General features: G+C 41.4%; 2 protein-coding genes across 5 annotated transcripts in view; both read right to left on the bottom strand.

The window, feature by feature from the left end:
• LOC118637257 (torsin-1A-interacting protein 2-like) overlaps window positions 1–20,919 on the bottom strand; it is a 30,523-nt gene extending 9,604 nt beyond the window's left edge. For 2 of the 4 annotated variants that reach the window (XM_036272515.1, XM_036272518.1), the window contains exons 1-2: window positions 20,826–20,919; window positions 630–809 (exon numbers count right to left, since the gene is read on the bottom strand). In XM_036272515.1, coding sequence (XP_036128408.1) covers window positions 630–663 — 34 coding nt within the window. In that variant the 5' untranslated portion in view covers window positions 664–809; window positions 20,826–20,919. Of the gene's footprint in view, window positions 1–629; window positions 810–4,236; window positions 4,405–10,062; window positions 10,173–20,825 lie in introns of those variants that run through there. The other 2 variants (XM_036272516.1, XM_036272517.1) reach the window with 2 other exon arrangements.
• On the bottom strand, window positions 8,495–10,069 carry LOC118637259 (torsin-1A-interacting protein 2). The gene has a single exon (XM_036272519.1). The coding sequence runs from the start codon at window positions 9,571–9,573 to the stop codon at window positions 9,178–9,180; it is 396 nt and encodes a 131-aa protein (XP_036128412.1). The 5' UTR covers window positions 9,574–10,069; the 3' UTR covers window positions 8,495–9,177.
• Window positions 20,920–21,525: the final 606 nt, after the last annotated feature.

Genomic DNA, 21,525 nt, shown 5'->3' with positions numbered 1-21,525 from the left:
ATTTACAAATAAAATGATGCAATATCTTCACATTGAAATGTTCCAAGACAGGCCACAAGTTCAGCATTATGTAGGCGATTGTTGAAGTTAGGTGTTGAGTACCTGGGGGTTCATTATACTGTTCTACTTTTGTATTTTTTTAAAAAAGTCCTTAGTAAAAGATTTAAATAAATATGCCTTTCTTCTCTTCTGCAAAATCTACTTCATATTTTGCCTATTTTGTATATCTTCTATATACACATGAGTAGGATGAATTTAAATTTCGTCTTTCCCTATAATTGAAAGATTTCCCTCTCACTATATAGCATATCACTGTTTTCTTAATCTTTGAAAACATCTTGATTTTTTAAATAAAGATTTGTCTACAATCTTTTTTAAGAGTCACTGCATTTTCCCAATACTACAGGTTCCTACAATTGGAGTCTCCAAAACATTCATCTTTCTTATCATCAAGGTCTGGTATTATGGTAAAGTTCAGTAAATCTGAAAGAATCAGAATAACCATAACAAATTAATCCATGACATTAATTTCCTTTTTACTCCCAAACTTCAAGTTTCAGTCATCAGCGACGTCCCCCAGCGCGGGCGAGTGTCCACAGCACCAAGCCCAGCGCGGGACAAACTCTTACCCTCTGGCGGGTCCCCACGTGCTCTCTCCGCCATGTTCCTTCTCTCTCCAGACCCTGGGAAACTTCTGCTTAGTGTCTGGTTTTCCTCGTGAAGGAGTCTGGTTTTCTTCTTGTCCCAAGTCCCAACAGACTCATGCTTCCCGTGAGTGCAGGAAGCAAAGCATGTATGTTATACAGTCACTAAAATAAAACAGAAACAAATTTCAATGACTTTTTAGTCATGCGTGGAAGAAATGCCAATTTCAGCTTATTAAATCTGTTTTGTTTAAGTCATATTTCCTCTCTGAAACTTCTTCTAGTGAAGAAAAGAATGTTTTCTGCCTTTCTGGAGGATCACACCCCGTCTAGCTACAAACAGAAGAAAGCTTCAGATCAGTGGCTTTGAATGCAGAATCTCCCAGTACATTCCCATGGGGTGGAAAGGATATAAAAAGTGAAGACCAAGCGACCAGAATCTTAAAGAGCGTATCTATGAAACTGAAATAAAAAGCAAGTCTAAGAGTAGAAATTCAAGGCACTGCCGAGTTCCTCCCTGCACATCCCTTGATGTTCCATCTGTCCGTATTCATGTCTGAGTTTGCCTGGCAGCAGCTCATCCCTCACAAGTAACAGGGCACAGGGCTACCTGCAAGCGGAGGCACCTGGAGGAGGAAATACTCCTTCCGAGTTTCCTCACTGCCTCCTGAGTTGGTATTGTTTTGCAAAATACAGAGAAGTAGCTCTTTATACCATGCCTTTTTAGGCTGTACGCAAAGACCACGGATATATACATTATTTTGAGCTACCTACAAAAGGAATCAAAAGCAGAGGCCATTTGTAAGCAGTAAAAAGTTATACCATTTTATAGTTAAATCTTACTTTTTGTCAAAAACAATACTATCCAAAGTTACTTAACCTTCATTATCTGTAAAAATGATTCAAGATTGCTATGGGGATTAAAAATACAAAAATATGTGATCCTCAAAAAATTAAGAATAGAACTACCATATGATCCAGCTACTCCACTTCTGGATATTTGTCCAAAGAATATGAAAACACTAACTTAAAAAGATATAGGCACTTGTATGTTCATTGCAGCTTTATTTACAATAGTCAAGATATGGAAACGACCTACATGTCCATCAACGGATGAATAGATAGCCCGGCCAGTGTGGCTCCGTGGTTGAGCGTCGACCCACGCACCAAGAGGTCGCCAGTTCGATTCCTGATCAGGGCACATGCCCAGGTTGTGGGCTAAATCCCCAGTGGGGGGCATGCAGGAGGTGGCCAATTGATGTTCTCTCTCATGGATGTTTCTCTCTCTCTCTTACTCTCCCTTCCCCTCTCTCTAAAATCACTAAAGAAAATTTTTTTTTAAATAGATGAATAGATAAAGATGTGGTACATACAATAGAATACTACTCTGTCATAAAAAAAAGAATAAAATCTTGCCATATGCGACACCATGGATGGACCTAAGTGAAATATGTCAGACGGAGAAAGACGAATACTGTATGATTTCACTCATATGTGAAATCTAAAAAAAACCCAACAAAGAAATGAACAAACAAAACAAAACTCACAGCTCACAGATACAGAGAATAGACTGGTGGTTACCAGAGGTGGAGTATGGTAATGAGACTTTTGGTGGTGATCACTTTGTGTATATATAGATGTTGAATTATAATGCTGTACACCTGAAACTTATATGATGTTATATAACAAGTTTAATTCAATTTTTAAAAACCCACAAAAATAAATATGAAAGAGTGTTGTAAAGTGTTATATTTTGAAAGGCCAGCCAACCAGCCTTCTTTGTATCTTCCTCACTGTACACTTTTGTAAAATTTAACTTCAGCAGTTAAAATTTTAATCCCAAATGCCTAGCATAGTGCCTGGTGTAGAGTAAGAACTCCATATTTTAATTGAAAATAATATACATGAGTAAGTGAATGAACAGTGCGCCACTTATACACCGGAAGGGAGGGAGGACTCAGGGACAGGCCTCCTTCCTGTTGGTGCAGACCCACGGACCTCAGAGACAAAAACATCAGTGGTTCCAGGGAAAGAAGCGCTGACTGAAAAGGGCAGGAGAAAACGGGGTCCAGAAACTCTTTATCAAGGCAGTGGTTACAATTGTCATTAAATTTAAAATCTGTACATTTTATTGCATGTAGCATATCCTCAATAAACTTTAAAATGTACTACTTGGAAACAAAATGTATTACTAGGTTGCAGCCAATAAACAACCTGCAAAGGAACTGTCACAGGTATTTCTATAATCTTACAAATGTTCAATATACACCTTTCTGGTGTCACGGTACATGCCACTCCTGAAGTGCACTGCATTCAGGCCCTCTGTAACGTATCGTGTTCGTAAGTTCGTAGCTGGAGTGGTATTCCCTCCATAGCCCTTCTTGACACGTCCTCACAAGAAGTCACATGCTGGGGGATCTGGGAGATCTGGAGGCCACTATCCCAGAAGCAGGTCGACCTTTTGACTGTGTCCAGTCCATACCAGGAAGGGCACGCATCAGGAGTCTCTGGATTGCATAATGGAAGTGAGGCAGAGCCTCGGCCTGATGGGAATGAGGATGTTGGAGATTTTCTGCAGCTCTAGGAAACACCATTCCGTAAGTCTGTCCAAAAAAGGTCTTTTGAAGGGATCTTTTGCAAAAATGAACTGATGGAGACCCCGTGTGCTTCATATGTCATAACGACATTTACATTTAGTGAAATCCTTTCAAGTTCAATCACTAAATGCTGGTTTTCGATGCCTCGTATGTGGAGGTGATGACCCATTTTACCACGTAAGTAAAACTTGGGCTCGTCACTGGCCGTTATCTCCACTTCCCTGTGACCCTGAAATCTACAGCAAACCTTTCAGCATCTTACTTTATCCCCAGGAGGGCCTGAGACAGGTTAAGGCAGTGAGGTTTCATCCTCCATTCATGGGGGTGCATCAGACGGTAGAACGAGGAATGCCTTAGTTTCAATGTCCTGGGGCTTCTCTACAGAGAAGCTTCCTCTGCAGATGTGGCCTTTGTGCACCATCTCCCTGTACCAATGACAGTGCTGTGACAGCCTGGTAGGTGTTCACTGGCATGTACACCAAATGACCTTTGCACTGCAGTAACACCTGCAAGTTTAGCAGACTCTGACATACAAAATTAAATGCTGTAAGGGTAACTCTACAAGTTGATGCATATTACATATTATATATAAAGGTCATGACTAATAAAAACTTGAATGTATCCGATTCCTTTTATTGCTCCGTACATTGTTTAAATATACATAAAAAATAAACACAAAAAGAATAAACATCAACTTCCATTTAGTGCTTGCTTCTGTGGAAGGAAGGACAGGAATAGGCTGAGAACAAGGACGGGCATCAACTGTACCTGTAAAGTATCTTTTAAAAGAAAGAACAGAGATAAATGTGGCAAAATGTTCGTGTGATCTGAGTCCATAGGTGAATGACATTTTCTGCACTTTTCTATATGTTGGATGTAGTTAATAGTTTTTTTAACGAGTAATAAAATAAAATATATTAGCTTCCGTGGGGGAAAATGATCAAAAGAAAAGGCCTGTAATGGTAACCCTTTGAGCCCACATGCAATGAACTTACATTCCAGTCACCATTCAACTGCGGTCTCCCATACATTTTGTCACAACCGGTTGGGAGCAATAGGACAAGGAAAAGCTTCTGGGAAACAGCAGGACCTCACCCAACCTCTACTCCATCCTGAAAACCTCTAGTCTGGCCGTGGGACCAGGCAGGAGGAGGGGAGGGGATGGAGACCTGGAGGAGACCTACAGAGGAGGGAAGAGGCAGGCATCAGGAAGACTGATATCTGCAACACTAAGATGTAAGTATTGCTTTAAAAAAGAAGAAATTAGAAGTTTAGCAGCTGAGAAGGACGTAAGAGAATCAGTCAATCTAGGATGGTAGTTTAGATATAAATGCCACCATGACAAATGTATGGCAGTCAGGGCCCAATAAGTATACATCTTTGTTTCTTTTTTTTTTTTATCTTTACCCGAGGACATTTTTCCATTTTTTGTTCAGATAGTGGGAGGGGGAGAGAGGAAGAGAGAGAAACATTGATGTGAAACGTACACATCGAGTGGCTGCCTCCCTCCCGCATGACCAACCAGGGCCGGGGACAAACTGCAACCGAGGTACATGACCTTAGCGGGAACCGAACCCAGGTGTCTCTGGACTGCTGCAGGCCAACGCTCTAACCACTGAGCCAAACCGGCCAGGGCTGTTTCTATCTTTCTTTCTCTCTTCTCTCTCTCTCTTTCTCTCTCTCTCTCTCTCTCTCTCTCTCATCTATCTATCTTTATCCTCACCTGAGGACATTTTTCCATTTTTGTTCAGATAGAGTGGGAGGGAGAGAGAGGAAGAGAGAGAGAGAAACATTGATGTGAAAGGGACACATCAAGTGGCTGCCTCCCGTGCAACCCCAATCGGAGCTGGGGACAAACTGCAACCGAGGTACGTGCCCTTAGCAAGAACCAAACCCAGGTCTCTCTGGACCATGGGCCAACTCTCTAACCACTGAGCCAAACCGGCCAGGGCTAGGCTGTTTCTATTTTTAAATGCTCATTTTAGTGAATGATGCCATGTTAGGCTCTAGAGATAAGAAGCAGCAGATATCTTGGCCCTCAAATAATTTACAATCCTGCTGTGGAGAAAAATAACCTAAAACATACACGTCAACAAGAACTAACATTTATTGAGCGCGTTCTTTGGGCCAGGCAGCCTTCAAAGCACTTTATGTATCAATGCATTTCATCTTAATCTTATGATGTATGAACTATGATTATTCCTTCTCTTTTCCAGATGAAGAAAGTGGATACAGAGGTTAAACTGCCCCAAGTCACTCAACAATCAGAATTCGAAGACAAGCCCAGGTGTGCTGGCTGCAAGGCCATCATTTCCCCGTATCGAGCTGTTTTCGAGTTGCATTCCCAGGACTCATGGAGACTCACGGCTGCGGGGAACTGGAGAGCTGGAGGGGCATGACTCATCTCCCTTTTACTGGTGTCTGATATGCTGATGGCCACATACTCATGGAATGTCATCCTTCTTTTTTTTTGCCTGGGCTTGCCTGGGGTTCCTCCTCCTATGACTTACAGATGAATTGTAACACAGTCACCCATAACCCGGGGCAGCTTTCAGCGGAGGAGACATTTTCCTTCCCGTCTGCCCCAGCCTGTTTCCAATAACCTTCTACTCCCAGGTCTGCCACAAAACAACAGGAAGTAGTTGTAAATGTCTTTTTTTTTTTTTTTACCCTTACCCGAGGACATTTTTTGATATTTTGTTCAGCTAGAGTGGGAGGGAGAGAGAGAGAGAGAAACATCAATGTGAAAGGGACACATTGAGTGGTTGCCACCAACACCACCCAACCAGGGCCGGGGACAAACTGCAACCAAGGTACGTGCCCTTAGCGGGAACCGAACCCAGGACTCCCCGGACCGCAGGCCGACGCTCCAACCGCTGAGCCAAACCGGCCAGGGCTAAAAGTCATTTTTAAAATGGCCACCATTGCCAGGACGGTGTGGTTCAGTGGTTGAGCGTCAATCCATGCACCAAGAGGTCGCTGGTTCGATTCCCAGTCAGGGCACGTGCCCAGGCTGTGGGCCCGATCCCCTGGGAGGAGACGGCCAAGTGATGTTCTCTCTCATCGATGTTTCTATATTTCTCTCTCCCTCTCCCTTCCTCTCTTTCTAAAATCAATAAAGAAAAAAATATTTAAAAACAAACAACAAACCTTTTTTAAAATGGCCACATTACAGAAGTAACATTACCAACCCTTCCACAGTATGGAAGCAGAGATGGATATGGCTCACACAACCCAGAATAGCGGATAACCTGTCATGAAAACTAATTTTAGGAACATTCCTATACTTTAAAATTCATTATTTATAACTCTGAAATGGAGTATTCTAGAATGATCTGCAATATTTTAAGCCAAGTGTAGTCATACTGAAATGACCTAAGCTAAAGGGCTACAAAGCTTTCTCAGTTTTCTCCCTTGCTCAATTCTATGAACTCTCCCACATGACGCTATTTCTGAGAGTGAACCATATGAGGTATGTGAGAATTGTCTGAAGGCAAAATACCCTTCTTAATGTAATATTAAATTCAGGGTTTTTTTTGTTCCTTTCTTTTGCCCATATACTCACATGGCTTATGATGACACCACACAGAACTGTTTATGAGGAGGGCTACAATGGTGCAAGCATTTAATTAATGAGGAATATGTGATTTAGTTGTAACCTGAAATATCAAGTGGCCTTCAGTCTGATGGGAAATTTCTTTATGTCACCAGCAAAGTACACTTAACTATCACTACCTTGCAGCGTTATAAGCACTCAGTTCTACCTTTTTAAGCCAGATAATCGAACACCAGGGCTAATCCACTAGTGTGTTTCTCCAGGTATGGTCCCCAAAGGAAGTCTCCTAAGGCAGATTCCTGGGCCTCATGAGCAACCTAAGAATCAAAATTTCTGTAAGATCAAGAAATTTGCAAGTTTTGACAAGTTCATCCAGGTACTGATTTAAAAATCAATGGTATAAATCCATTTGGTTTGTCTTTACCACTAAAAGGAGAGATTGGTTAAAACAAAAACAAAAGACCTTTTCTCTATTTCACTGATAATTGAAATTGTACATATGGAGAGTATTTCTTAGCATATATCTGAAAAACTTAGGGGACAATATATTATCATAACACCATCCTTAAAAGCAATACCTCAAAGTAAATGTTCACTTTCTGGAGCGAGCTAGAGGGTAACTGAAGGAGTTCTTAACCAAGGGTTAATGACAAACTACTAGTCTTCACTGAGTTTAGCAGTCCACACAGTTTATTCAGCAATTTAACAGGAGAGAACTTCCACCATGAGAGACAGAAAGATACAGGGTAGATCTCTGGGGTACATTCTTTATACAGACTAACAAATAACTTCAGGTTTCACAACACGTGGCAGGCATGAGTTCTTGCATAAAAACAGCTGTTCATTCCTCACTTCCTTCTGAAAGAGCCCTCGTTTTATTAGGGGAGACAATGTGCCTCACCCAGGCACTGCCACCCTCCTCCCCCTCTGCCTGGCTTCCCAGGCTCCCTTAGGAATCAGTCCCTTCTGAGATGTAAGAAGAAACCAGCGAGGGGCTTTTGGGAAAGATTTCCTATAAGCCAGCGCACTAAAAGGAGAAAGCCTTCTGCTCTCCACTTCCAGCGTTGGGACTGAAATGTCTGGCACAGCAACAAGCCACACTGTAACCACTGAGGACACCAGGAGGACAAAAGCCAATGCGATAAGGATCCCAGAGGGGAAAAACAGAAAGAACCTGGGACCTTAAGAACGTTGTTGGGTGGCTACACAAGCACTGGGTTATCTAGCATCTCGAGTGGAATTCTAAACTTGTTCGGTGGCCTCTGAGATGTTCTCAACAGTTTTTTTCTAAGTTTCTTAACCCGAACTCTGGTTCTATGATTCTCACCAACAGGCGAAGGCCAGAATGTGGCTCGTGTCCAGACAGACCTTAGTTTTAAGGAAGATGCTTCCCCCAGACTGCTAATACGGACCAAGCGGAGCTTGGTAACTCCTGGAGGTCACCTCTCTCACACAGGCACTTTTCCATTTCCTGGTAGGGCGTTCTGTCACCACAAAGACAGGTCAGTCTTTGTTTATGTAGAGCCAAGTAAATGTAGACAGTGGCATTTCTGCATGGTTTTTAAAAAATATATTTTTATTGATTTTTAGAGAGCGAGGAAGAGAGAGAGAAACATTAATGTGAGAGAGAAACATCGATCGGTTGCCTCCCATATGAGGGAGGCCCCAACCTGGGCAAGTGCCCCGACTGGGGACCGAACCAGCGACCTCCCGGCGCACCGAACAATGCTCAACCAACTGAGCCACACCGGCCAGGGCCATTTCTGCATGTTTTTGTGTAACCTATGTACATGTTGTCTGATAGAATGTCATTTCTCTGAAGGTGACCAGTTATCAATAATGTCAAAGCCACACTGAGGCCAAATAGAGCCAATGACGAATATATGACTATATATGAATAAATTATATATAAAATCATTGATTAATATATGAGGTGGAATTTAGAACAATGTAGTTTCTTATTAAAATGTTAGTTCTTTTACCAAAACAATCTAGAATCCAGCTACAATGAAGATGCTTTCCCTTAGAAGCTATCACTAGAAATATGATATACACAGTATAGGGCATCCCCTCCAGGACTACTTGTCCTATGTCAATAATTAGGTTGTGGAGCTTTTTAGGAGGGGTAAGTTAATTCCAAAACATAGGCAGGAGACATGAAATACTCTGGTTCTAGATGAACAGTCTGGCCGGAACACTGACTGAATTCATGCTGAGAAAATAGGTGTAGACTACAATAGCAGATCCAACAATTTAAGCAGTTTCCCAAAGTAGTAACAGTCTGGATCAGATTTAAAAGAAATCATTTTTTGTTTCCATCTTCCTTGGATTACTAGTACAAAATCCTCTAGCGTCTCCATGATTTTGACAGTTTAAGAAGTTATTTGCTTTGGCCAAGTTTTTTGTTTAAGGTTGTATCTGTTCTGGTCAAAATTAACTGTAACGCCGGATTAAAACCAGCTATCCTGGAGTCGTGTATCCGCTTTCTAACCAGCGGAGGACCCAGAAGAAATGGGTGGCAAGCTTTTTCAAAGGTCCACCTGGTAAGATTTTGGGGAGCCCACTCAAGTGGAAAAGACCAAGGAAGAACGAGGCTTCTATTAGCAGGATTATCAGGATAACACTCAGGGCAATAATCAGCTCTGTTAATACGGTCTAAGAATACTTGGTAACATTCATTTTCAATAAGTTCAGTTTGGTACAACCAATGGCCTAGTTCTAAACTAGGGAACCACTGTTGTCCACAGTCAGGGCAATGTGAATTATCTGAGAACATTTGGGCCAGAGTGACAACACAGAAAGCAACGTAACAGTAAGAAGAAACAATGACAGAGACACTCAAATAATCTGTCCTATCACAGGTCTGGTTTAGCAGTCTCTTAAGTCCGACTTCTATTACTTGAAGAGAGTTCAATTCAGCTTGCACCTCCGTGCAATTCTTCAAGATTTCGTTGTCTATTTTTCACTCAATTACAACTCAGTCTCTCAATTCAGCGACCGATCCAGTCTATAATGTTATCAGTCACTTGCTAGGAGCCCAGATCTCAGAATAGCTCCTTCAAATTCCAGCTTCTCAAGAAAAGCTAGGGCTCTGGTCTAAATAGTTATTTTTTCTTGTGTGTTAACCAGCAGATGATCTCATGCAGAGGCACTGGCTTACTGTGCTTTGCTGGTTGGCTATTCTATCTGCTTGGTCAAAGAGAGGAGCTGACAGGTCCTCGGGTCTTTGTGGGCGCTGGCACTCTTGCCGCTGTGACACACGTACCCCAGTCTTAAGGTCTTGGCACTTTACAGCGATGTGGGGGGGTCAGGAAAACCTGGGAGAGTCCTCTTGGGCGTGGATCCAATGAAGTCTTTCTTGGGAGGACCTTAATCAGGACCCCGTCAGAGAAGTAGCTGATGCTGAGTTGTTGGAGGGTCTGGGAATGCTTCACATACCTGTAAATGATAACACTTCAGACGACTCATAATGGGTTTTCAGTTGCTCACAATATTATTAGAAACATGCATTTGGAAATCAGTTGGGTCAGTCAAGGTGGATGAGAACTGTCTCATAGGTTTCCCCACGACAATTTCATCTGGGTTCAAACTATTTATCTGTTGGGAGTTATTCTTATGCTTATTTGGGCACAAGGAAGGGTTTTGGTTCATTTAAGATTTGCATTAGCTTAATTTTTTTTAGGACTACGTTTCCTTTTTCTGCTCCTTTTACACTTTAGGGTAATAAGGTCTGAGTAATCATGTTTAACCTGGTAGGACGTTGAGATTTCCTGTATATCTCTGTTGTGAAATGGATGACATATATGGTATTCCCGTAACATGTGGGAACATTAACAATGGCGACAGCCTTTTTATAACAGACTTCAGTCCATCCAGGACAAAGCCTACAAAATTATTCAATAATAATTGAATATTGTTCTTAATAGCAAACAATAGGAAGTTGGATGAAGTCCTTTTGAAGGCTGAAAATGAAACCCAGAGGTTTGTGCACATTGTAAGTATGAAGGCAAGGAAGGCACAGTCCTGAGCACTGGCCCTGAGCTATTCTTAGAAAACATACGGTCAATCAGTTGGAATTAGCAGATGTCATCATCTTTGTCGTCCTCCATGGCATGAATGTAACAAGTGACCATGGGGGTAGCAGGATGTATAGAACAGCCAGAGAGCCACCTAGGGAGTGCCACAGACCATCAGAGCACACTGTGTACCCCAGCTTTCTCCAGGGTTATTTTTGTGAATTTTGATGCTGTGAGCACTAAGAGACACAGGGAAGCATGAGCGCTGAAACTGGATAAAGGTGCGGCCTGTAAAGCAGAGGGCATTACAGCCTTGGCTGTGGTAGCCAAAGCATTCTCCTAACAGCCTATCAACAGTAGCTGTGATTCTCAGATTTTAGAATAGCAAGTTTAAAAGGCAACTGAAGGGCAGCCTCTGACAAGGTTGCTACATGGGGCCAATATTTTGATAGAAGCCCCAGATGAGGTACAGAAAATATCAGTGTAGACACATTGATTTTTTTTTTTTTCCGAGGTTAGGTAGCAATGTAGGGTGAGAGCAACCAATTCAACTGCTCGGGCAGAGTGAACAAATGGTAGGGTTCCTGACTCCACGACCCTTGTGGTGGCAACACAGGGCAGAATGGAATTCCCTGTAAGTCTACTGACAAGAGCCACCAGAGTCAAAGTTTCAGATGTCGTGCTGGGAAGTCTTGTGTGTCTAGTACGCAGAACATGTACATGATGATGAACCCACATGATCATGGGGTTTAACTGAGAAGTCAGACCGAGTCTGACATTGAAAAGATGCAGAACTCTGGAGTTTTAGAGTGAAAGGGGAAATGCAATTAATACCACAAGATACCATTTCACATCCACCAGACTGGCAATAATTAACAAGCCTGACAATGGGGGCTCTACATACTCTAGACAAATCCCCCCACTACCCCCAAAACAGCTCCATTGGCAGGGTCAAGAGGAAGCCCTAAGCTCCATGCTCAGAATACAATCCACCCCACCCCACCCTTCATTTCTCCAACTCCAGCAGCCAGGCAAGCACTAGAGTTCCAAGTATTCCTGAATCAGGAGAACACTCCCGTTCCACATGCTCCAGACAGGACTGCCCCTCCCCTCCCCTGGGCCTTTAAACCAGTTTGGACAAGAGCCAAAGTGGGCCCTAAAGCACTAAGTGCTCAGAATAAGATCGCCATCTATTACAGCCTCCTTCCTCATTCCTCAGCCTTATCACTACTGGAAGAGTGAAGAGGGCCTTCAAAACTGCTCCTGGCAAATTCTCAAACTCTACCCCACCCCTCACCCCACACAGCTCCTAGCTTCACTACATTATCTGCTGGGAAGCATCAGGACCAAGCCTCTCCTCACACCATGTCCTTTTATGTCCTCACCACATGAAGCCAGAGCTTCCTGGCTGCAGTTCATCCCTTAGTCTCTAACCCCCGTGACTCTACGAGCAGCGAGATAACATCCCTTCCCCTTGCTTTATTCATTTTTTCTCATAAACATGTACCATTTTGATATATTAAATATTTTAGCTATTAGCCCCTATTAAAATATTAACTCCTTGAGATGAGGACTTTTTGTCCTTTTATTTACTGCTGTACATGCCCAATAAACATTTCTTGAATGAATAAACAGCAGTTTGAATCCTCATACCCTAACCACGAGAGCATACATTAGAGCAACGACTTCTGAAGTTAATTTGGCATTACTCAGTAAAGCCAAAGAGGTGCATTTCCTACGATTCAATAATCCCGCTCTTAGCTTTTGTACCCTAGAGAAATTTCCACCTGTGCATTTAAAAACATGAATAAAAATATTTATTTATGGTAGTTATAGTGTATAGTAGCAAAATAACAGCTAAAGTGTCCATGAACAAATAGAATGGATAAATAAAATGAAGTATTGTCATACAATGAAATACTGCACATAGATGAAACTCAAGAATATTGAGCTAAAAAATAAAAAGCAGAATCCACACACACACACAGTTTCCATTTACACCAAGTTTCAATATATTGTTTAGGAATAAATACGCAACAAAGTTAAAAAGGAAAAGATGAGCACAAGGGTAATTATTACCTTTAATGGGAGAAGGGAGGGCATGCAATGGAGATGATAATCAATCATATTTTTTCTTCCTCTGAATCATAAATTCTAATAGCTCACATAGTCTCTATTTAATCTTTTATCATTTAACAAAAAGAGTAGAGAGGAAATAGCAATGGGCAAGAAAAAGAAATGAATAAGAAAACAAAACGGTCACACTGTGAATAAAAAGAGCAGCAGCAGCTCCTCTGCTCAGAGGGAAAGTGGGTGACTGACCTATCGAGGAAAAGAGAGGTCCTACAGAAAGATCTGGATCTTTGCTTTGCTCATGAAATAGTAAGCAACTATCTTCACAGAAATAAGGTAAAACAGGCCTACCCTAATGTTAGCATGGAAAAGAAAGTTTATCTCGGCACAGTACATCGAGGCGTGCATCAGTCTGCAGCGAGGATAGGCACCCTCAATCCAGGCAAGAGGCAGACAGTCCAGAGAACCTCACTTGGCCAGGTATTCAACGTTGTCCTGTCTGTGAGATTTTAATACTTAACAACAATAGTTAATCTTATCTATCTTAGAACCACCATTTGTTCTAAGCACTTTATATTATATTAACTCATGCAATCCTTACAATAATCCATTTGAAGAAACAGAGAGGTTGAGCAACTTGCCCACGGTCACACAGGTCATGTAGTAATTGGTATCTGAATCCAGACAGACTGGCTCCAGAGCCTGTACTCTTAGCCACTGTGAAATAGCACCTTCTGAAGCAGTGACAGTTGAGCTTAGAAAGCCTCCACAAACTATTTGCAAAGTTTGAAGGATACTCCTCAACTGTGTGTATATACTGACTGAGGTGGATGTGGGGGGAAATTATCCCATAATTTTCCACTTCCACACAAAAAGTTTAAGGAAGTCCTGAGCTCCCTGAAATTACACATAAAAATTTTTATGCATACATATGCATTTTGGGGGAAAGAGAGTACTGCATACTTTTAGACTTCCAAAGGAATCTGAAATAGTTCAGAACCATTGGGTGTTGTTTCCTTTCTCAACGTTTTTAGCCTAAGTCAAAAGCAGTTGATTAGAGGTAAATTATGATTATTATCAGGCTTATAGAAATGCCGAAAACACCTAGAGAACCACCATTAATCTACCGATTATTAAGCATAACTGTTTAAATTATTAAGAAAACCACTATGTACTAGGTCCGATGTCCAGTTCTATGAATATAGAAAGAACAATCTTACAGGACTTCCAGATGACCAGTGAATCCAGACTGGAAGCAATTTTAGGTAAAAGCTAAGGGCTGTTGATGGAGATAAAAAGTTCGCCTGCCAAGAGCCTGGGAAATTCAGGAAGGCCCGCAGAAGAAGCTGGAATGCCTTTATTTTCAAACAAACCTAACCAACAACAGTGGGCAAAAACCAAAGTTTAAAGAGCTTCCCTAATGCAAAATACTACACAAAAGAAAAACACAAATCAGGTTTTATGTATGCATGAGAACTGCAGTAAATTTAATATTCTTCTTGAAACTTGATTAGAGAATTAGAAAATAGCACTTGAACACCAAAATAGAAAAATGCAGTTTTAGTTAATCTATTGAATTTTATATATATATATTAACAATGGCAGCTTAACACATGTTAAACAATTACCTTCTCTAAATATTCTGATTATATTTCATTTCTTTGCTATTTCCTGAATGGACGTTAGTAAGCCAATTCCAAGCTGTCCTTGAGAGACGAATACTATTCCTTTGTTCTTTTTGGTGGTAGGATAATGGAAGTTTCAGAATGAGTCAGGATTGGGTGACTTTTCCAGGCAAGTATATCCCTTAGACTTCAGTCTCAGCTGACTCATCATATGCTATGTAAAATCAAAATATAGGGCACACAGGAAAAATGTAAGTGCTTTAAAGCATCTGGAGTTCCCATTTTAAATATTTTCTTCTATACGAAGTCTAATGAGTAATCAAAAACTTTATTTTTTTGTACAAGACAGTTTCTCTAAAGTTCCAAGCACTCTAAAGTGAAATCTTTAGAATTTCATCTTTCACAACTAGTTCAGAATTTAGATGATGAGAGATGAAGGAGTGTGAAAAAAAAAAAAAGGGAATCAATCACTGTTCTTTTTAAATTCACATAAACTAAATTCTCTGTTAAAAATATATTATGAAAATAAACGCTCCTGCAAAAAGTCTTCAACCTAAGTTTTGTGAAGAACTATTTTTTTTTTAATCCTCGCCCGAGGACATTTTTTCATTTTTTTTGTTCAGATAGAGTGGGAGGGAGAGAGAGGAAGAGAGAGAGAGAGAGAAACATCGACGTGAAAGGGACATATTGAGTGGCTGCCACCCGCACGACCAACCAGGGCCGGGGACAAACCTGCAACTGAGGTACATGCCCTTAGCGGGAACCGAACCCGGGTCTCTCTGGACCGCAGGCCGATGCTCTAACCACTGAGCTAAACCGGCCAGGGCAAAGCACTATTTTTAATTTGGCAAAATCTCAATGTTACCAAGAGAAGGCACGCGAATGACCATCTTCAGCACTATTTCGTACACACACTGTTCCCTCTTATGGAGAACAGATAAGCCAAAGGAAAAATATGATCCTGACTTAAACAACAGCTGCAGAATGTTCTCCCCTCACCCCAGGAAATGACAAAACGTGTATGTGTGCACTGCTAGCGTACCATAAAGAGGAATAGTGGCTTAGAAATGTACTGGTACATGCATGCAATCTACCTTGCCCTAATGGACTATAAGTCCAGGGTTCAAATTCCGTCTACAGTTTCGATTTAAAACACTGGCAGCTAAACCTTTTGTTAATATGCAGCTTTCAACAGTGAGACCTAGTGCCAAGCTTAGGTGTTTCTATACTTGTACCAGTTATTTGTGTCCGTGTTTAAAACTAGTGCCTAAGTCGGCCCCACTTCCTCTCACCGTATCCACTGTCATAATATGCCAGTAATGTTATTTTCACAATTTTCCAGATACTATATATATTTTCTGAGTACAGAAAGTCTCCCTTCCCTTCTTACTCTTCTTATTCCCTCCCAACTCCCCTGGCTTGTATCTCAGGTTTAGGTTGACCAGTAGAGGCAAAAGCAACGCACAAAGAGTTTGCTGAGATTTTTGATGTTGGGAAGTATAAATGATCCCCGGTTTTAGCTCAACTCCCTTAATCACCTTTAGTATCTACATAACACCAACATGTTTTTATTAAACTTTTTTTTTTAACTAGTCATATGTCACATAATGACATTTAGGTCAATGACAGACCGCATATAGGACCACTTCTAAGCCTGTGGTCCCATGAGTTTATAATAGAGCTGAAAAATTCCTATCGCCTAGTGACAGTGTAGATGTCGTAGCCCAACACACTAGCCCAACACGTGTTTGCAGGGATGCTGGTGTAAACCTACTGCACTGCCAACTGTATAAAAGTACAGCATGTACAGTTATGTACAGTACATAGTATGTTACTAGTTTATGTATTTACTACACTTTTATCTTTAGAGTGTACTCTTTCTACTTATAAAAACAAAAGTTTGCTGTAAAACATCTCCTGTTTACCAGGTCTCCGACTGCATCATTTTCTCTTGTGCTTGATTTAATCTCAGGTTGTTTTGTGCAGTAACAGGCTATACGAGCTCACAGCCTGGGAGCAACAGGCGAGACCATGTAGCCTAGGTGTGTAGTGGGCTATACCATCTACGTTCATGTAAGTGCATGCTATGATATTAACATGACAAAATCACCTAATGACATATTTCTCGGAACGTATCTGTGTCATTAAGTGATGCATGACTGTAATTTTAAAAAGTTGTAAAAACAGAGCCAAGTTCCCTTATACCTTTATCCAGTTTCTCTTAAAGTCAACATTTCATAAAATTAAAGTACAATTATAAAAAACAAGAAATTAACATCGGTACAATGGCACAATTAACTAAACTATAGACTGTTCAAATTTCATCCGTTTCTCCACTACTGTCTTTCTTTTTGTTCCAGGGTCCAGTCCAGGATCACACATTCCATTTAGTTGTTAATTTTCCTAAGTCTGCAATCTTCAGTTTCTTGGTTTTTACCAGTCTTTTGAGGTCTTCCCCAGTGTTTGTGACCTGAACACTTTTAAAAGTACTGGTCAGTTATTCTGTAAAATATCCCTCAATTTGGGTTTGTATAATTTTCCTCATGATTAGAAGAAGAGGTTATGCACCTCTGACAAGAGCAACACCACAAAAATGATGATGTGTTCTAACTGCACCTTAGCATGGGGCTCCTGGTGTCCACTGGTGATGTTAAGCTCAATCAGTTGGTGAACACGGTATCTCCACTGGTAAGTTACATTTTTCCTTTGTAGCTAATAATTATCTTGAGGGAGATACTTTGAGACTAAGCAGATATCTTGATTTTCCTCAAAATTCCACCTACGAGCATCACAGGTAATTACTACAGTATTGTTTGTCTAATAGCGAGTTTCTACTTCTGCTTTCCGTGTTTATTCACTGGAATTCTTCTGTAAGAAAAGAGTTGTCCCTTCTCCCCTATTTATTTAATCAACTATGTTAGTATGGACTCATGGATACTTATTTTATTCTATGCATTAAAATCCAACACTCTCATTTATATTTTGTTGCTTAAATTGTTCCAACTTTTAGCCACGAGGACTTGATTTTAAGCACCGCAAGGTGTTCCAGTCTGATCTTGTATTTTCCCTGCCCTACCCATGAAATCAACTACTCCCCCAAAAAACACAAAAAAACGCTGGTTCCTTCTATGAGAGGATAGTGTTTTTTTTGTTTTGTTTTTGTTAATCCTTACATGAGGATTTTTTTCCTTGATTTTTAAAGAGAGTGGAAAAGGGAGGGCGGGAGAGAGGGAGGGGGGAAGAGAGAGAGCCATTCGAGAGAGACACATCGATTGGCTGCCTCCCTGGTATGCACCCCAACCGGGGCTGGAGATGTAACCTGCAACCCGAGGTACACGTCCTTGACCAGGAGACTTAGGTCCATGGGCTGCCGCTTTAACAACTGAGCCACACCAGCCAGGGTGGGAGGGTAGTGTTTAAAAACCAAGAGCTGGGTGCTCACTGCTACTGTGCTCTCACTGTCAGGCCAACAGTTTGGACAACCACCACTAATACTTGCTTCCTCACTAAACCCATTAGCTGGAAATCATTAGCATCACTTAGGAGCTTATTAGAAATACATACAAGTTCTTGGGCCCCGCCCCAGACCTACTAGACCAGAATCTTTGCAGGTCTGGTGCAGCAGTTTGTATTTTAACAGGTTGACCAGATGATTTAAGAAGCACTACTTTAAAGAAAAGTTTTCTTTCACTATAAACCCTATATTTACCTTACTACGTTTATCTCTAGTAAAAAAAAGGGAAAAATTAGTCTTAATGACTTAGATATAAACCATATTTTTACTGCCACAACTAATAAAACTATAGGTGAATGCCTTGTTTGTTAAGGTACAAGAGACCTCCCTATTCTTACTTTCCCATAAAAAGGTGTTTTTTAAATGTGGTGGTCACAGTAATAATTATAAAATACAAATACTGTTATTTTTATACAAAGAAGTTATGAGTCAGCCCCAGTCAACTCCTGCCTGTATGTTTAACCTAACAGCACAGAGTGAAGGTACAAATATAAACTTTATTCCCTGCCGGGCTGGCCTCTGGAGTCAGACTGCCCGGGCCTGAACAGCCGGCTCCAGCAGTGACCTGCTCCAGCAGTGACCTGCTGAACTCTTCTCTAAGCCTTGGTCTTCTTAACCCAAAATGGAATGACACTACCTCAGTGAGAGAGGCACCTTGAAGGCTAGAGATAATGCGGAGCACTTACCACTATGGGGCACAAAGGAAGTCCTCAAAAACTTTATTATTTGAACTAGCAAATAAAAGTACAGCCTTGGCCGTGTGGCTATTGGTTGGAATTATGGGTGAATTTTCTTCCTTTCTATTTTGGTTATCAAAATCATGTGCCAACAATTCCTTTAATATTAGTAAAAAGGAAAGTAGCCCAATTAGTAATAATAGTTTCCATTTATTGAGTCTAAACTACCCCATTTATATTCCAAATAACCCTACAATTCTCCACTTTACAGATGAGGAAGTGGACCCTGAGTGATAAGGGAGCCTGCCCCAGGCACACAGAGATAGAACAGGAATTCAGCCCAGCTCTGACTCCAAAGTCTACTCCAAAGTCACAACTAATGTTGGGAACATCCTTCTTTATTCACAAATGCTGAATTTGCTGTGCAAAAGTAATGATAAAGTATAATCGCTATATGGAATTATCTCTAGTGGGACACAGCAGTAGTCAGAAGATGTAGAACATTAATAAAATGCTAACCCAATTAAAATTATAGATGAAAAATGAACAGCATAAAGGAGACAAGGCTTCTCTGAGCACACTTTCCTTCAGAAAACTCAAGTGGTGCTTCAGAGAAATGTGGATTTCCAAGGAATACATTTTAAATGACCTCTTCAGCTAAAATAAATTATATTATACAAGACACAATATGTTATTAAAATACCCTATAATCCTCAAATAATTAACTATATTCTTAAAGTTACTTTATCTGTGGATTATAGAAGCTCTCAGCCTAGTATTATCATTTCTACACTCAGGGGGAAAATAGTGAAATAGAGCTTCAGTGAGTCACTCATGGCTTTGTGATAACCAGCAGCAAAACTGATTATCAAGTTATGGACTCTGCACTCAGTAAGCATACCGAGGAGAGGCTCTCAAAGTTCTCATAGCAAATGTCAGTTTTTCCAACTGTTTCAGTCCACACAAAGGCTTCAATGACATGTTTTAGTTCCTCTACCATAAGTTCTTTTTTTTTTTTTTATCCTCACCCGAGGACATTTTTCCATTTTTTGTTCAGATAGAGTGGGAAGGAGAGAGAGGACGAGAGAGAGAGAGAGAGAGAGAGAGACATCGACATGAAAGGGATACATCGAGTGGATGCCACCTGCATGACCAACCAGGGCCGGGGACAAATTGCAACCAAGGTACATGCCCTTAGTGGGAACCGAACCCGGGTCTCTCTGGACTGCAGGCTGATGCTCTAACCGCTGAGCCAAACCGGCCAGGGCCATAAGTTCTTTTAAATGAAATTACTTTCCTCTAGCCATTTATATACTAATCATGTGCTGAACTGCCCACAGCCCTAATTCTTAAAAAGAGAGACAAGGAAGATCCCGCTCATATAGATCCAGAATAAAATGTTTTAAAACCTAAAGACTGGTGAAACTGAAACAAAAAACTGTAAATTGAATCAGATCAAGATAACTCATTTCTGTTTGTGTATAAAGTCCAACAATTAAGCACTACTGATAAAAGAGTACTAGACATTTCATTCCTTCCTTGAAGGAGAGAGGGATAAACTTGCTCATAGGCTGTGAAATATAATTAGGAAGATATATATATATGTATCTATATATATACACCTATACACACACACCCCTACATATATATATACACACACACACAAAATATGTAAGCCAAATGGTAATTGTAGGGTCTTACTGAAACTTCAAAGTTTGCCCTTTTTAGCACCATTAAGATTTCAAAAAGGAGAGTGGGGGTTACTATCTAATAAGGATTATGTGGCAAATGTCGGGATCCTGTTAGACACGGAAGGAAAGGGAGCAATCGTCCCTGCCCAGGTAGATTCCCGTTTACACTTTGAGCCTTATAGGAATTCTGCTCGTCTCCAAGTCCAAAGCAAATTTATCCCCACCCCACCCCCGCCTTATCCTCTTTAATATTTGTAAGATTGTTTCTCATTTTTTACTCTAGAACAAAAATACCCTCTACCTGCTTCGTTTTAAGGTTTTTGCAATAGGTAGGTGGGGGTGGGGAGGGATCGTTTCCGAAAGATCTTTCAAAAAGACATCCGATCAAATATTAAACCATGGAAAAGTTGTACACACATTTTAAGTACTTACAAATTCCAGCGGAGTTTTAAATCGTCTACACTCACTGTCGGGGAGCCCTTCCGCTGCTCTGGTCCACGAAACCCGGCTGCACCCCTCGGACGGGCCGAAGAGAATGTCGCCCGGTCCCTGTCCACGTGACGGTGACCTCCGCGGGGAGGGGAGCGCCCGCGGAATGCTGGGACTGGTAGGCGCCTGCCCCTCCCCCCGCCTGCACCGCCCCCCGCACCTACGGCCCACGAGCCGCCAGCGCCCAGCAGCGGCGAGTGCGCGCAACAGAAGCGCCGATGTCCTGACGTCCCGGTGTTCTGCTGCTACAGGTCAGGAAGGCGGGCAACTCTGCAAGGAGCCCCTAAGCCTTACAAGACCCCAAATTCACAGGCTGGAAGAACCCGTGGAGCGACACGGTGAGAGGCACGAGCCCCATGATAAGGGCCAGCCCTGGCGGGCAGGACTTGGACCCGCCTCTGCCTTTGCGAGGTGCGAGGTGCGAGGTGCAGGTCCTCAAACTCAGTTAGCTCATGTCCAGTGGGGCTGCTGCGAGTAAAAGAGGTAATAATGTATGTAGTAACGGTGTCTGCTAAACGACAGTAGCAAATGATGAATAAAAACAGCTACTATTTTGATCTATTGATTTTATAAATGTGAAAATCGAGAAACGGAAAGCGATTTACCCAAGGACACAGTTGGTTAGGGGCAAAGTCAAGTACAG

Source organism: Molossus molossus, unplaced genomic scaffold (genome assembly GCF_014108415.1).
Source record: "Molossus molossus isolate mMolMol1 unplaced genomic scaffold, mMolMol1.p scaffold_m16_p_20, whole genome shotgun sequence".
NCBI classification, from domain to species: Eukaryota; Metazoa; Chordata; class Mammalia; order Chiroptera; family Molossidae; genus Molossus; species Molossus molossus.
The sequence above is the reverse complement of the archived record's forward strand: the minus strand, read 5'-3'. Positions and strand labels throughout refer to the sequence as shown.

Bases quoted from the DNA above. Each gene is read 5' to 3' on its own strand.
- LOC118637259 (XM_036272519.1), bottom strand. From the start codon at position 9,573: ATGTTCTCAGATAATTCACATTGCCCTGACTGTGGACAACAGTGGTTC.